At 36.6% G+C, this 18239-nt stretch overlaps 1 protein-coding gene across 1 annotated transcript in view; it reads right to left on the reverse strand.

Annotated features, from left to right (window-relative positions):
• CACNA2D1 (calcium voltage-gated channel auxiliary subunit alpha2delta 1) overlaps window positions 1-18239 on the reverse strand; it is a 163343-nt gene that overhangs the window by 24094 nt on the left and 121010 nt on the right. The window contains exons 12-18 of the mRNA XM_026068895.1: window positions 17057-17131; window positions 15554-15628; window positions 12145-12201; window positions 8461-8532; window positions 7474-7545; window positions 3198-3259; window positions 874-950 (exon numbers count right to left, since the gene is read on the reverse strand). Of these exons, the coding sequence (XP_025924680.1) occupies window positions 874-950; window positions 3198-3259; window positions 7474-7545; window positions 8461-8532; window positions 12145-12201; window positions 15554-15628; window positions 17057-17131 (490 nt within the window). The remainder of the gene's footprint in view (window positions 1-873; window positions 951-3197; window positions 3260-7473; window positions 7546-8460; window positions 8533-12144; window positions 12202-15553; window positions 15629-17056; window positions 17132-18239) is intronic.

Raw genomic sequence — 18239 nt, forward strand, 5'->3', positions numbered from 1 at the left:
GACAAAGTTACAAAATAAAAACACAGATTCACTTTTTAGTAAAAACTTGCCATATTCTGTCTCATATCCAGGAGGTGATGAAAGAGGACAGTGACTTACTGCTAATCAAGTTTTCTCTAAACTAGGAGCCTGTCAAAGAGCTTCATAGTGCTTTTCTAACTTTGTACTTATCTACATATTTGGTCAACTTTATTGTAAAATTCAGATAAAGTTAAAAGGATGTGATGTGTTCTATTTTGTCTATCCAGATTACAGTTAAACTACATCTAATAAACAAAAAGCTTTTGAATACTCACAAGTATCATTTCCCATTATCTCTCCAGAATCTGTAAACGGCTTGAAATTAGTCTAATCCAAAAATATTATCGCAAACATCCACTAAAACTATTTGTAAAGCGCAACATAAAAAAGCAGCTGCAAGCCAAACCAAACAACACTTTCTCATTAATCTATTTCTAAAGGGCATCAGAGCTAATTTGCTAGATGTGGCACTGTAACTGCTGCAAAAATAACAAAAGAAGCTTTGCTACTATCATCCAAATCATAATATTTAGCTAATAGAATGAGAATATTAGTATACAGACCCTTAAAATGACAGCAACAGAGGATACACAAAGCAATGATTCTACAGGTACATAGCAAGGGGGAAGGGGTTGCCAGTGAAACCGGGGTACCTACACATATTCTAGCTATGTAGAATATTTCTTGTACCTTGGATGTTACAATGGATTAGAATCATTGCTGCAGATTTTGGGTACATCATGATAACACTAGTGAATTCCACAAATTTTATGAATTTTAAACATTGCATTTTTAAGTAAATCTGAGCCTTGGCAATACTCGACAAAACCAGGCAACCTTCACAGTACTTACATCTGGCTTGAGTTATTGGTTCTTCTATTTTGGCTTTAATATAATAAAAGCTGTATGATGGTAATACCAATGCCAAACTGCAATAGAAACGAGGCAAGTATAAACAAAAAATGAAGACATAAACAATTTAATGGAGAACCCTTATGCTTTTTGAAGCAGTTTTCTAATTTCAGCTTTTATGTTCTTTGAAAGCAATTAACAACTTTGGAAGCTGGATCATTGTGAGATGAAATAGTCATATAGTGACACACTAGCCCCATATTTTCTAATAGATACAAGTAGGTTCATACCAGTCTTGAAGTTCCCAGAGTTTATTTTCATTCCTATTTATGCATTTAGGCATAAATGCACTTCTTTATTGGTAAGCAAGGAATTTCCTTTATGGACATATTATTCCAAATAGTAAACTACATGATTTCTTGAATCTTCATCACATTTGGCATCACAATGTAATACATGTCAAAGTGGTCATTAACTGTAAAAAACAGTGTATAGAACTTCACTGATGTGCAAGCAGCATATGCTGACTGGTTGTCCTGTTACTGATAAGACAGCTATATATTATGAAATATATCTTACAGTACTTGAATTCACATTACCTTCAAGAAGCAAAATGTTTTCCTGAATGATGCAGTCACCACTAATAACCTTTGAACATCACATTAAGATTTGCAATGCATTTACAATATAACTCCTTTTTGTTTATATATATATGCATTTATTAATTACAGGGCTACTTTTCACCACTAAATTCAATACACATGTATGAAAGGTTAGCTCTAAAAAGGTATGTGAAGGGCAGCAGGTACAAATCATCATCAGAGATGTATCATCATCTCCCACATCACAGCCTGAATATTTGCACTCAGTTTTCATGACTATAGAACTGCAATGGGTTCTAATGGATAGCTACAGGAATTAACATTAAAACAAGTTGCACAACCGGGCCATAAAGGAGATGACCTTTAACAATACATTTGCCATTTAAACAGAATGTAAGTAAGATTGCTGAACATTTAGTGATAGCCTTCTACCAATTCTCCTCTGGGGAAATCAGTAGCAGTTTACCTGTCATTAACGGTTATTGCTAACAGAAATTGCTAATTAAAATCTATAATTTTATATTTAAAGGGCTTGCTGCAATGTGACTTCATGGATTTATTGCTGTATCTCATGCCAGGAAGCTCAGTAAGAACTAAGAAGTCATATAAATCAAATGTGTTTCTTTTCTGATTGCTAGATGGCATACCATGAGTAAAAAGATAAACTTCTTTTCTTACTGAATATAAAGACAGAAGCAATTCAGCAGAAAAACAGGACTCTGAATAAAATATAAAGTCCTACATTTACATTCACTTGTTAAAACTAATTTTGTTTGGTTTTGCCTACAAATTAATGTCTGCACTCTCACTGGCTGTATGTCTGTAGAGTGCAAAGCAGCAAAGAGAAGCCAGCACGACTGAGGACTATTGTGACGACCACAGCAGAAATATTACTTCTCTAAAACACTATATACGTATAGCAATAAAAAACCTTGCTTTTAATTCTGCATTATGCATCTAAATTATTACACCAACAATGATGTTTTTAATGACAGTATGATCAGATTGGCAAGGTCCGGCAACCTAAATTGGACACTGAAGACACAAAAAGTAGATTCAGTTTTACTACCATCTAGAGATACTTAGTTTTGAGCTAGAGGAGTTTAACTTTTCTGGGACTTGGTAAACCTTTATTTCTTCTGGATGGTATCAAATTGCCACTTTCCCTCTGATATCACAGACTTGTGTGGTTAAAAAAAAAGTTCGACATAATATATGCTGTAATACTGTATTCAAGTGGGGTATACCTTTCACTGTTACTTCAGTTGTTCTTGCTGCCATTCACCATATGATTTTTACATACAAAGCAATACCAGTGCTAGTTAGTTAAAAACTAATCACAATTAGATACAAATTTCGGAGGAGGGATCTAAGAGAAAGTGTAAATCAAAAAACAAATTATACTGTGATACAGAAAGTAGGGGACAAACTAAGATTCTTCACATGAATCATACACTCCTCCTATCTGCCTACTGAAACACAGTAGTGGTAATTCTGGGTGAAGGACTGAGGGGCTGGTCCTGAGACAGAGCAACAGTTCTGAGCAATAAGGGTTTAAACAAACCCAGGAGAATCTGCAGGCCTCAAAGCAAGATGATCCGATTTGCTCATTGCCCTCCTGACTTAGCTAGCACAGCAAATGTAACACTAAAAATGTTAACCAAAATAAACCCAAAAGATCTTGAATTAAACAAAAGAAGCCTTAGAAGAGAAATCAGTTACCTGTAATCAGTGCCATTCACAGCCGTCCATGTATATGTTCTGTTTCCTTTATCAATATATCTCTACAAAGCAACATGGTGAACAAAGAAATTATTAACTCTCACAGTTCAACAATCACTTCCTTCCATTAAGAAATAGAGTGTAAAATCCAGTGCAAATCTGTTGGAGTTTACTTATTAATTGGGATTTATTTATTATCTATTATTTCATTGAAAGTATGAGTTGAGCTGCAACTGTTTTTTTTTAAACAATCACCAAAATTATATAATGCAAAAGAATGATCTGCATCTTTTTTATTGAACATTAAAAAAATCTCAAATACAAATTTAAATAAAATCAGACATAAATATGACTTCTTATTTTCCCTTTTACATTTGTTAGCCCAGTCTATACAAACTTTTTCCTCTTTGCTTTAAATTAGATAAAAGACGTTATCTCCTTTATGGATTGTTTTGCAGTTAAACAACAACAACAAAAACTCAGTTATAAAAGTAACCCTTTCTAAGCAACTTTTTCATGACAAAACCCTTTGCCTATCCTTTCTATATTGCAGTACCAGTGACTAAATGTACATTTGACTCTTATCTGTAGGCACAGCCAGATAGTTCTGATTGTATAATCATTTATCTTCATGCTAAACTTACACGTGTTACTAATCTCATTAGGAGGTTATTCTATTTGGATAAAATTTAGCACAGAAATAAGTGCTTATATTTAAATAACTTAATACACTAAGATAAGTTTTACCATTCATTTTTTGGTGTAAAAAATGACAAGACAGACACAGTCTCACAGCTCCCCATTGATTTAATCATTATTAATGCACCTGGCTGAAATAGTTTTAATCGGTTTTCTAAGTTGAAAATTACTGGTTTATGCCAGCTGTGGCATATTATTATTTTACAGTCAAAGATTTATAAGTATGCCTGAAATAAAGTCTGTGCAGCTGTTGCATTGCAACATTACAAGTAACAGTGAAAGGTACCACAGGTGTATGTCTATGGTTTTTCTTTCCCTGTGCTAAAATAAAAATGTAGAAATGACCACTGTTATGAAGAAAAGATGTTTTTCTAGGACATTTATGATTTGATACCCTTTCACTACCTGGCTGCTGTTTTTTCAGCACAGCAAGACAGGTGTAAAGAATTTGATAGTCATTTTGAAAAAAAAAAAAAAGCAAGCTTGTATTAGTGGCTAATGTTCTGATATATTTAGTATTTAAGGTAAAAATATGGCTGAACAGATTCCCATCTAAGCCTATTTATATTTAATAACGCAGCTGTACCTTTATGATTACATTTTCTCAAAGACAACTCAGCAGATCACACGTCCTCCTACGTCTGCTCCCATTTACCTTCGCCTGTGTTACTGGGCTGTCTCACACCATCTCACCCTCAGATGGTCACTGCCAAAGAGCACTACACCCGCTACTGCAGTTTTCGGGACCTCTCACCACCGCCCACCCTGGCTGCCTGGTTGCGGCAATGCTTTCACTGCTATGGCATTTCCTCTGAGAGCTGGAAAGCCCCCGAGGCCTCGGGAGACTCCAGCACATCCCACCCACGTCTGCCGCGAGGCCCGTCTCTCTGTGATCATCGCCCAGGACACCGCTTGGGCCAGCTACAATACCAAAGGAAAGCAATGCGAACTTAATACAGAAAGCAAAACAAAAAGGACATTAATTTCAAGCCCCAAGACTGCAACTGTCAGCTCAGAGCAACTGACCACATCAGCCCTTTTGATAAGCAAATACATGAAGTTATCAAGTCTTTAGTATGCATGGCCCATGCACAGCCCATGGTCTGAGCAGCGCTACTGTGGCTCCGGCAGCCTGGAGCTGGGAGGCGCTGGGGCTTGGAGCCATCACCACTGGCAGCAGTCTCTGGCTGCTCCCTTCTTCCCTCACAGGGCCCAGAGCAGAGGAAGAAATCTGGGGGTCACAATGTGAAGGAAGGTGAGGGTTAAGTTCCCTTTCACCTTTGACTGGGCACTTTAAACAGCTGGGAACAAGAGACTTGAGATTACCTATTTAAATACAGTTTATTGAGATCATGAGGCTCTGCAGACACAAGGACTCTAACTTAGGGGTGTGCTTTGCACCTGGGCAATGTAAGCATGTAAGTAAGGTTTGAGACTTCTCTTCCTTCAGGGCAGTTAAGTCCATTTCCCTCATAGAGGCTGAGGTAGGAAAGGATGACTCTGCTGCCTACATGGTTACATGATGACGATGATGATGATCATCTTTTAGCTAAAATCGTCTGCAGTCACATTTCTCTGCTTGCACTGAAGTTGAGGCTAGATAGCCGATGAAGTTCTTGCAATTTCTGAGTGGGGATATTAGAAGGTACACAGCGTACAACACAGGCCCCTCTTTAGACTGAGTCTGGTGCAGGAGGAAGAGGCCTTAACTCCTGCAGACGCAAACTTCACGCATACCACCAGCCTATTTCTCGGTGTCCATGGAATCTCAAAGACTCTGCAAAAGTATTCCATGGCAGCATTTCTTCAACAAGGTCATAATCTTGTTAGCAGGGAGCAGACTGGTATGTAAATTTTATCAGCCTTCTACATAGGTGAAGAAGCATGGCAAGTAAAGCCATTGACATCCTCAATGACACCCACAACTCGGGGATGAAAGATGCCTCTGATGGATATGCACAGTTGTGAAGATCTTGAGTATGGCTCCCTGTTCGTAGCGGCACTCCTTTTAAATTCCACCACCACCATCAGCATGCTCGATCAAATTCAGGGTGGGCACTGAGAGGCTGAAGGATGGTCATGAGACATGCATAGCCACTAAGCATACTCCCAAAGGTCTGTGGTGGAAGCTAGTGACCATGAATATGACACTGTCAAACCACAGTGTGTATGAATTGACGTGAGAATGTTTCAGAAACTTCAACTTCATTTTCAGCCTCATCTACCAAAGATAACACGGACATTGCCATTGATTTTCATCCCTCAGGTAAGTTTCTATTGAATTCAATACAAAAATAGAGTGGGACTATGGTGTTTTTTTGTTTGTTTGTTTGTTTTTTGGTACTAAAATGAGAATAAGTTTATAAGAATCTTCCCTCATCCCATGCAAAACTGATTCAGAGGACTGGTAATAGGAACCGCTCAGTACTGGGGTAACTTGGTGTAATCTGACCAAGATTTAAAGCAGAGTTTAAGAGTCACTGCCATCTAATAGATATTGAGTAGAATATAAGTACTGAATTCACATTTTTTTAGCAGAATTAAAAAAAAAACCCTCTGAGGACTTATTCTGACTTCCTATCAATTTAACTCAGTTGGATTCTGTAGCATATGCCTCAGGAGAATAATTTTTTTCCTGGAGCATTCTGCCATTTAAGTATAAACATAGCAGAACTGTTGGAGAGAGCAAGGTTACTGGAGACCAACAGGGCAGCTAATACTACACATGAGAAATTAATTGCACACACTCTAACAACTCTGCTTGGTACTGTTATGGTGTGCATATATACATAAAGGTTGTGTACTGTTTGTTTGATGTTTATTTTTATGTTCTCTTCACGTTTCTTCTGATAAAATGTTAAACTAGCCCTCTTCAAGCTATTTTACTTTCAGAATGCAACAACCTCAGAAGGCTATTGTGGAACCGTAGCAGTGGGGCATACTCTGGCCGTAACTTCTCCACATCAATCATTAGTAAGAGCATACATGCAAGGGTCCATATCAAATTTGAGTATTTCCTATTGCTAGGAAACAGCTCTGCCTTATTAGAGCAAACCAGACCAATCTTTATCAGGAATGAAGATTTTGGAAAAGGAAATTAAAAGAACCAAACAAGTTATTTAGAAAACACAAGTACATAATATAACTGTAAGATTAATTTGCTTATCCCAAATGGTCTTCAATTGCAGGTTACAAATGTTATAAAAAAAAAATTCCCACTAATTTGTTCCCATCCAACCAAACTATAAACTAACAGTCCCATCCTCATCCACCTCCCTAAGCAAATTATTTTGTTTTGGGATTCATGTAAAGAAGTAGGCTGGGTCTGCTTTTGGGGGAACAGAATGTAAGACCTCACCAACAGCTGCCTCATTAATGATGAGCCAAAGAAACTGAGAAACAAACCTATCTCTTAATATGTATGCAATTCCGCTTACTATAATCAAGTAAAAAGAGGAAATCTAGGAGGAAAAATATAAAATGACATTACAAAATGAACATCTTTTCACCATTTCATATTATTTTTCTGTTTCTGATTTTTCCTATAAATGGCATAGAGCCTGTGTTTCTTTCTTACCTCATCTTGGGACTTGACCAATGTTTCAAATGTTTTTTCTCCACTTTCTCCATCTATCATTTTTTTCCGAATCTATAGGCAAGAACCAAAAAAAAAAAAAAAGACAAAAAGACAAATGCAAGCAAAAAAATTAGAACTAGGTGTTCCATATAACATATGATTAACATTTTCAATGATTCAAGGTATTTTATAGAAATTCAAAATAGTAATGCATTTGAAAGTCATGGCTTTTAAAAAAAGTTTATTATTTTCTGATTTTTCTAATTAGAAAATAGAACTCGCTGAATACAAATACATACTGAATTATTAGACTTATGAAGCACCAATTCACTTTGCATAGCAAGACCATCATATAAAGCATACCCTTGACATTTGGTATTAGAGTGAATATGATTTTGGGGGGTAAGAGGAATGAATTTTGTCTAGCATTTCCAGTGCTTTCCTGCACATCTGTGTCATTTTGCCTCAGTCTGCTGTAACTTGGAAATACATAGGAAATCACATTGCTGCCAACATTTTATATAACTTAGTTCTCAGTTCTTTTTTTTTTCACCACAGTAACAATGCACCACTTTGCATTAATAAGAGATAGGAAAAATAATTTTTAAGTATTTCAGGTAATATATTGATATGTTATTTAAAAGTTACCTGCTTTGAAAAGTTTTAGAAAACAAAACAAAACAGGAATCCCACATAGCAAAGAAAATTGATACTTATAATTTAAATAGCATCTATGGTATCTTTCAAAATGAGAGGAGTAAAATCCATTGTCTTTGCCTAAGAAGAATATTGGGACTTAAAATCATTTTTAGAAAATTTTCATTATAACTTAATCTCTCTATAAACTCATGATCTTGAACAATTTCAAATTAAAATTTATAATGAAGCAGATTCCCATTCAGAATCTAGAACATTTGTTGCTTTTCAGTGATCATGCAGTGAAATAAAATATGCAGCAAGAGATTCAAAGTAACCTGCTCGTCTCACCTCAACTTTAATATCATTTTCCAACTCAGCATCTAGAAAATCCAGCGTAACAGGCTCCTGGGATTTAGGGTTCTGAAGCAGAAGATATTAAACGGTCAAATAATAAACAAGGCGTACTGTAACATTACAGATAGGTTGCTGGAAGTCATTCTACGCCCCTCATTTCAAAGTAAGCTATTTAAACAGGCTTACTTACCCTTCTGCCTCTAATCCCTTACAGCGCAATGACTTACGAGAGGCCCTTTCTCATTTGTTTCATTTCGTTGAATGGAGAGGGTAACCGGACAAGTGAAAATTAGATTAACGGCAACGGCTCGTGCCTGCCCTCAGCCTGTCACGGGCGGTGGCGGGGTCGGGAGCGGCTGGTTTGTCAGGGACGGTGAGGTCGGGAGAAGAAGGGTCAGGACGCGCCGGATACCCGCTCATGCTGCCCCCGGGCGGGAGGGGGAAAGGTTGGCCGGGAAGATGGGGCAATTGCACCCTAGCACAATTTTGCCAAAAGCAGACTACACGCTTGCTCTTATGCTGCCTGGCTGACCTGGGGTTCAAGACTTAAAGAGGCAGCCATTATAAGAACGGATTTGTCGCTTACAACTAACGAAACGTCACGTTTATGGTCGGCATTGCAGGAGAGCCCAGAGCGCCTCCGAGCTTTCAACGCTTTGCTCGCTCAGCTGAGCACCACTGGAAAATGATCTCATAGTGCAGAACAGAAGAGGAGCAAAGCCCAGGTTTATTGCTTTATTCTGACGGAAAATAATTTGCTCTGTGTAACAGGACAGTTCATATATGACAGGATCTCAAGGCCTAGTTTTATCTGTAACTCAGCACTGGTTTTGGTATGATCAGCAACACAAACATTGTTATCGGCTGACACTATTCTTTCAAGACTACCGCAATTTGTGATAATGACATCTTTTAAGGGATTTCAGTGATTCAGCTATGGTATTGTATTCATTGAGTAGATTGAAGTCCCTTCTTTCAAAACCATGACTGCATTTTCTTTATTCTAATAGACTACAGTCATTACAGTTAGACAAGACACTTTGGCAATCGCTGCATGACAAATGTAGGTGTGACTATTCTACCGAATAATGCAAGCAGGACACTCTTTTAATCTCAGTTTTACATATTTATTTCCAGTTTATAATGGAAGAAAATCATGTCCTGAATAGCTGGCAAAAGATGCCTTCAGGTAATATTCTGGAGTATTAAGAGCTTAATTGTTGCCCATATAACAAGTAAAGCCCAGGACTTTAATATAAAATAGTGTAAAAAAATAGAAGATTATTCCTTTATATTTTTGAGGAACAAAAGTACATGCTACTGGATATATGGAATTTTTCATTTTCTTAGAAAGTAAGTGTTATTGTCTACTATGAGAAAAAAGTATTCTCAGAAAGAAAATATACACTGGAAATATTCAAACAGAAGATTCTGACTTTTTTTTTTCCTAACTCTCTACTGATAACTGCAAAGGAATTTGTATGTTCTTATTTATATAGGATAGATAAAACTAGTAACTTTAATAAAATAACACTAAGATACATACTGTAAAAATTCAATGCAATTTATCTTTTGTTATTGAGTGCTTTTTTCCCCCAACAAAACCACACTCTTAAAATAAATAGCGAAAGGCTAAAATGTAAAAATAAATAAAAAAATACATTTTCTTACATGCAATGGATAATGAATAGCATGGTCAAACCCAAACAGCATGCATGAAGGCATTGCCATGGCAGAAGAGGCATTTGTGAAGTTCACATTCCATTCCAACACACAAAGGAACAGAGAAGAAAAGAAATGGTAATAAAAAGAAAAAAAAAAAGCCGTCACATCAAATCAAGGTCAAATATTTATTTCAAATGATAACCTGGGTTGGCCATAGTTAAGGAGTCCCAAAGACAAAACAGTCTGTCAAAATCCAAGTACACATTAACTGATTCTTATAGTTTACTTTCAGAGTTACTTTATACCACCACACATTCTTTATAAGGAACTTAAGGCTTTTTTATAGATGAGGAAACTAAGCATAAACAGACAGATCATGTGATGTGCCCGAAGCACAACAAAATCTGTTAAAGATTAGAATAGAAAACTTAATTCCTAGCCCAGTACTTTAAAGGGAAGACTATTTTTCCCCGCTATATCTTTTTCTCCAAAGAATGTGTATTTACCAGTATTTGGGCTCCATAATTTTCTCTTCCTAGGTTGCCATTTTGTGGGATTTATTCCAAGCCACGAAGAAACAAACTTACTGCTCAGTTTGCTCTTCTCTTTATCCAGTCATGCACACAACATGACTAAAATAAGCACAACACCACTACATTTACCAGCACAACTTAATAAAACAAAACAGAAGTAAATCACTAGCAAATGAAGCATGCAAATAAAGGGAGCGCGATCAATTTCTAGCAGGACAAGTAAAGGCAAAGATCTATTACTTCAATGACAAATCAAGAAGGAAACAAAGAAAGAAAGAACTGGTGCAGCAATATAAAAATAAGTTAATTAAAATGCCTTGGTTGGGTGCTTTTGGGAGGTCAGTATTCTCACAAATGCTATGGAAGGCGTCTCCCTTCATGGTGTGAGGTGCAGAAGCCTAGCTCTTATTCATACCTGGCGTGTTAACGGAGATACGGGCCATTAGGCTTTTTTAATACATGATGGTAATGCCCGATTGGGCTGATTTGAGAAAGCGGCAAAACCCTGGGTGCCAGAGGGAGGCCGCGCGTGGCCAAATTACACAGCGACACCCCCAGGGGCCAGGCCCGCTTGGAAAACGGAGATTTCCTGTGTTCTGGTGCTGCTTTCCCCAGTGCGTGATGCATGAATCGAGTCCAGAGATGGTCTTCCAGGCGCGGTGTGAACACGGCCACTGGACTCGGTGAAGTCATTGACTTGAATGAGGTCAGGGCTTCACACCATGTTTTTACTGGTGTTGCTATGCAAGCCACTGGCTTCTGCATTTTAACACCCTGCAGTATATTCCCATATGTGTGAGACACTAGCATGGTGTACTGTATTTAATTTTGTTATTTTGTTATTTTGCTATTTACATAGCTAATCTATTCCCTTAATGATTTTTCTGTTTTCATTAAGTGTTTTCTGCTCAGGGACTGCATTACATAAATGTTATTAATTGCCTTTTCCCTGCTGGGGTTGATGGCAGTTAATCCTCGGTGGAGCTGGGCTTGCTAATCAGAGAAACCTGTTGTAAATAACAGATGAAACATATGCTCCGACTTCCACAGAAAAGACTGCAGAGCTCATTCGAATTCTGTAAAGTTATACAGCATACACTGTACAATAACACTTGGCAATAAAGTTGTACGAATGCTCTTCTGGACTTGGGTTTACGCAAGCAAAGCTAGCACAAGTAGTCTCTTTTTTTTTCCAGTCTTCAAATTCTTTTCAAAATCTGAGGAATAATTTTTACAGCGCAGCTCTAATTAGCGCCTATTAGTAAAGCACCATAATTTAACGGAACGCCCTTCACTACCGCCAATAATATGTTTTCTATTATTTCAACAAAGAAGGATGCAAGCTTCATGCTTTGGAAGCTGTTTGTCAGAGTAAACAGTTCCCTAGTTAGATTTTTCCTAGTAAGCAGGGCAGAAGCTTTCTAATTGTATTTCCAGATCTATGCACTCTAATGCACTAATCACCTCCATCCAAAGTTACCTGTACATTGGGTCTCCTTTTTCTCAAATTAACTTTTGGTATGCCCACACCAATATGCTGAAGTAACAAAAAAGCAGTAATTTATATTTTTACACTATTAGTAAACAGCCCAGTTATAGCACTGAAGTCTTCCCTCAACATCTATAATGTCCAGTGTGCACTTTCCTGGAAGCTCACTTCGACCAAGAGTTTGAGCTCTTTGTCAGAATTACAGGTTTTGTCTAGGCAAACAGAAAACAGGCATATGCAAAACAATGTGAATTAAGTTAACAGAGCTCCTCATCCCACATATTCTGCCAGAATTGTAAGACAGAAAAAGAAGAGTGTCACTTTTTGCTGACTGTTACTTCTTCTCTTAAAACTAGCTCTCCCCTTAGTTTTCTTTTAAAAACATAAACCATAAGACAAAATACTGGACCCTACTGAAGGCATCTGGATTTTTATAGTTAATAATAAAAGGATTTGGATCAGAACCATAATGAAAAAGAAGGAAAGGATGTCAATCTTTAGAAGAGATCCAGAAATTGAACTATTTGCTATTTTCAAATCCAATCTAAAACTAATCATGTTAACACATGCTCAGTGCAAACTAACTCCACTCATTTCAGTGACTACATTTATTTGGTGGGATATCATCTGTTCTCTCTCAGGACAATGGGGAGACATGCTCACACACACAAAAAAAAATGACAGAAAAATGTAAAATTAAATATGTATTTTAAAAGGCAATATAACTAATCCACCAGTACAACCAACTTGAAAAAAAAATGCTTATTTTAAGTAGTTTAAAACTATATTAAAGTGAAAGTATAAAAAAGGCTTCCTATATTGTGCTTTGATGTAGTTTTCATGCACAAATAAGAACATGATAGGAAAATTAATGTTTTTAATCCGCTTTGAACCTGCCTTTTGTTAAATTTTGTTGGTTGTGTAACCAACTTAAGAAGCTCTGAGTTTCAAGGGGCTTTTTTTGTGAGATGATACTGCAATAAAATTTCTCAAAATGTTAATTGTGTTGAACCAGTTTTGATTTCAGGTGACAGATTTTAAGAAGGAAAGCAGAAGGCATTCAGAAAAAGGAACTATTGGCAGTTTAATACATCCTCACCTCTTCAAAGGTAAAGACGTAGTTATGTTTTAGTTTACATCTATTGAAAAATTGCTGGCAAAGAGGGTTAAGATGTTGTTAGTTAATAGGTTAACAGCTACCAGGAGATTCAACTACAATTAATATGACATGTTAAAGAAAGTCCATGAGGTCTAAATACATCTGTCTTTGTAGTGTACCTTAGTTTTAAAACGTAGTTCTTGTATCAGTCTGAATAGCATGCACCACCCCAAACAAACTGGGAGTGAAAAAGTCTAGTCTGTGTAACTGTTAATAACAACAATAACAATAATAATAATGCATATGCTTAATATTACATTTAGACACTATTCTAAGACATAAACCATAATATATCACTTATAAAATATCTTTTATTAAACATATTCCAAATCAAATATTAGAGAAGCATTTGAAAGCATCTCTGGACTTCTAAATCCTTTTAAATAAAAAAGTACACAGAGAAACTGTGGCAATTAATCTCCTAATAAGGTATCTCAGTCTTTGCCTACATTTAGTTGGGACAAGCTGAGTTCTCTATTCTCTAAGGTTATTAGCTCACACTGCAGAATAACAGCACACGTGAGATTAACAGAATCCACATCCATCAGCTCTTCATGTGACTGTGTCTAAAATAAAACTACTACATTGCTTTAATTTGTATTCCTTCTGTTAACAGAGGGCTCTTTTCATTGTCATATAAGGAAAAGGTAAATAAACCACTCGTCATCCTCTGAGTTCCCAATAAACTCTAATTAAGAAAAGATTCAGTCAATAATGATGCAATTATTTGCTTGAGGATAATTTAGCAAGCTAAATCACCAAATCAAAACTTCCACTTTTCTTAACATATTATCAAGACCTAATGCATATTTGCAAAAACTGAAGTGCCTGTAAATTACAAAATCTATAAAAAAATATAATATATATAATTATGAAACCTATATAAAATCCTTCTTTTCCTTTATTCTTCTTTTTAAAAGGGTACTTTCAAAATCAGTCAAATGGGATAAATACAGACAAAACTGAAAAATTTCATCAATAGTTAGGCCTGAATAATTCTTTCTCTTCTTCAAAAGGATCTTCCCTCTCCCCCTCCTTTGTTACACCCTTGGCAAAAGACTTCAAACATATTCATTACTTCACCAGGAAATTAATTCACAGGACATATTCATAAAGCTGACTGCCCCTGGCTTGCGAATTAAATCTATCACTACAGTATGTAGATGAATTCATCATTGCTTTCTCTGCCTGTCTATGACAGTTAAGCATGATGAAGTACTGGAAAAGGGGATCTGATATCCCTCTTGTAGCTATTCATCCTTCTGATGAAGGAACAAGAGAGGACAGTTGCACAGCCAAGAGGTCAATGATGCAGCCGGAAACTGTTTCTTATAGAATGGTGCATTCATACACTATGGACCCCTCAAGGGACATTTGCTGAAAGTATGGAATTAAAAAATAAAAGCATTTTGAAATATTCTGCTAAATATAAAATGGGTTGACATGGAGAAACCCTTAGCTAAAACTGATCTTAAAGTTCTGATTCGGGAAAAAATTGAATCTATTCATGTTGAAAAATCTCATCAAAGCCAAGGAGACAACTTGTTTGAGGAGACACGTGCTGAAGCAGCCTCTACAAGGTTAGGACTGTAGTCAATGGAGATGAAACCAAACTGAAATCTCTGTTTTAAATTTTCCTGAACTTTGGGAAAAACTGCATCCTAATCAGATCTAGATACAGATTTCACAGCTGAAACACCTTTCTCAAGCAGAACTGCTAAAAATCTAGCATTCTAGGATACTGAGTTCTCAGCTAGGTCCACCCAGCTCTGTAGCCCAGGTTTCAGCTCTCGTAAATAGAAAATAAGCAAAGAAACACATATGAAAGGACAGGTAAACTACTCTTAGTTTGCCTCTGATTTCTGAAGTTTTGTCACTATGAAAGTTCCAATTTCTGAAAAGAGAAAGCATCACAAAATGAACATGTTCACTAATAAACTCCTCAGTTTGCTTCCAGTGTATCTTGTAACATACCACAAGAATTACTTCAGAATGATAGTGCAGCTATCCCTAGTTCTTTTCTTATGAATATGTACATTAATCTACATATTTCACACATATATGTGTGAAATATGCACTTTTCTTATTTTATTTATAACCAAATTCCACAGGAGCCAAACATGCAACATTCTTGCCACCCCCACAACCAAGAACTGGCACTTTAGGCAGAGCTTAGATGTTTCTGTTATTTCTGACAATATCCCCACACAATAGTGGCTTAAATTAGTAGATTTTTCATACCTTTGGTTGGAGATTTGGATGAAGTAGCACATACCCATTAGGGTCAATTGCAAAATAGTATCCATTTGGGCAAAGCTGAAAGAAAGAAGGATTGTTTAGCATTATATGGCTCTTAGCAATAAAGAAAGATTATAAAATTGTTTTCCAACAACTGTCAGAATTTGGAAAATAAACTGTCTCAGGCATTATGAAATATGTGAGGTACTAATCTAGAAAATATATTTTTGAATGTTTACTCTCTTATAAATCATAAACTCAGAGAATAGCTTAGGCTGATGGGACCTCTGGAGGTCATGTGGTTCCACCCTTTACTGAAAGCAGAGCTAACTTCAAAATTAGAGCTAACCTCAAAATTAGGCAAGGTTGCAAAAGGTACACTTTGAATAACTCCGAGCACAGAGATTTCACAACCTCCTGGGGCAACCTGCACCAGTGTTTGAGTGATTTGTGTTTTCACAGTGATTTTTTTTTCCTTATTTCCAGTTGGAATTTCCCTTAACGCAACTATGTTGGTTGCTTCTTGTCTTTTGCTGTAAACTTCCAAGAAGAGTCTAGGTCCATCTTCTCCATAACCTCCCATTGGGTAGATGAGGAAGGTAAAATTACATTCCTCCTTTTCTTTTCTCCTTCAGTCTGAACAAACCCATCTCTCTCAGCTGTCTCTCAGTATGTCATCACCCATGTGACCCTTAACTGTCTCAGTAGCTCTGCACTGGACTCCAGTATGTCCAGTATGCCAATGTATTTCTTGTACTGGGGAGGTCAAAACTGGAATCAGTACCGCTGATGATGTCTCACAGGTGCTCAATACACTGCTGACCTTCTTCACTGTAAGCACATACTGCTGACCTATGTTCAGCCTTTTTTCCACCAGGACCCCCAGGTCCTCTCCTGTCTTTCCCCTGCCTGTACTGTGGCATGGAATTATTCTGTCCTAGATGCCAGACTTCACATTTGCCTTTGGTGAAATTCATCATACTCCTTTGCTTCCTCAGCTGTTACCTTCCACGGCAATGGATATTTTCTTAGAAGTTCCCTAGCTGGACATCTAAATATATAAAGCAATCCTAATGGGTAGTGCACAGACAGGCATGTTCATTTAAGAACCTTTCTATAAGGAACTATCCTATATAAATACTAATTATTATTATTATTATTATTATTAGCTGCCATGATTGTGTACTGTCCACTGTGATATTACTTGATGGAACAGCAGTGCCATAGGCTACAGGACAAGGTATGGAGGTGTGTGGCCCTCAGGGCTGCTTGAATATACCCCCATGTAAAAGCTGGCTTTTACAGATACATCCCAATGGACAATTCACACAACAGCACAAATACAACTGGAAAGAAAACTGCCTGAAAATCTACAACTATGGAAAAGAATATATGAAAAGAAGCTTGGAGTTGTTTTGACTTGTTTCCAGTCATTACTGTATGGCTTAAGAAAGAGCATGCAAAGAAATCATACATAAAGAGAACCCACCAACAAAAGCAACTCACTGTAAATCGGGGTGTCAGTTTTTTAATATCCTCCAGAGAGACATCAACTCCCATTACTCCAAGAATCAGCTGATTCTGGACAAGATTCCAAAATGTTAGAACATGGCTGACATATTCACAATGCAGCGTAACTGCAAGAGTCAGTGAATCTTAATTTTGCCTTCATCGCTTGTATGCCAGATACTAGTTAAAAAGCTGTACATTTATTTATCTTTCTCTTCTGAATAGTTTGAATAATATCCAAAGGGATTCAAAATAATATTCAATATATTCAGGATTCAGTACGGAATATGCAAATTGCTTATCAAAGTGAATATCAGTTACTACACTCATTACAGCCTCTCTTGAATAAAAGAAAGAGATAATGCAGATGTTTGGATTTTAAGGTCTTTATTCTATCAAAACCTATAAATAAAATTGTTTTCAGAGGGAGATATTTTGGAATGCTAACAGCAAAGAGCAACAGACATTAATTATATGAAGCTCTATAAATGGTGGAGGAAATGGGCTGCAATGTTAATAATTTTATGTTGCTTTTCATGGAAACAACAAATGCAAGAACAAAACCAGTGAAAGTAAATGCAATACATTAATATTGTTACTGTTATATGTACTGTTTGCCAAACTGCAATAAAATAGTAGTACCCATATAGTGCTAATATTGCACCCTCTTGTTGAGACTTCACAACTGATATCCCAAAACAATAAACCTCTTTTGGCTATGGTATAATGATTAATTAAAAAAAAAAAAAAAAGTGACTATAATAATCATCAGCATCTGAAGTGAGAAACTCGGGGAGTTTCTTCACATGTACTTTCTTCTCCTACACAGCAAAGAAGGGACAGTCATTTACATAGTATCACCTCAATCCCTCCTCGTCCATATTAAAAAAAATTGGAATTTGTGTTGGAAGATGCATCATGTAGTGTGCAACATAAAATTCACGTAGAGACATAACAGGAGCAGATTCATATTTTTATGTTCCATTTTCTCCTAGACTGAGGCTGTTTTACTTCTCAGACAGCAGTTTCAGTGAATTCCAGGCATTATCTTGTAGATAAGATTATGAAAACCTTTTTTAATAGGAAACTAAGAGAACTTTTCTGAAAGCAAATAAAAGAAATGGTATTGATCAAACTTGTATTTATTCATTCTGAGGCTGTGTAATCTCTGAGAAACTGA

This window comes from Apteryx rowi, unplaced genomic scaffold (genome assembly GCF_003343035.1).
Source record: "Apteryx rowi isolate R43461 unplaced genomic scaffold, aptRow1 scaffold_282, whole genome shotgun sequence".
NCBI lineage: Eukaryota > Metazoa > Chordata > Aves > Apterygiformes > Apterygidae > Apteryx > Apteryx rowi.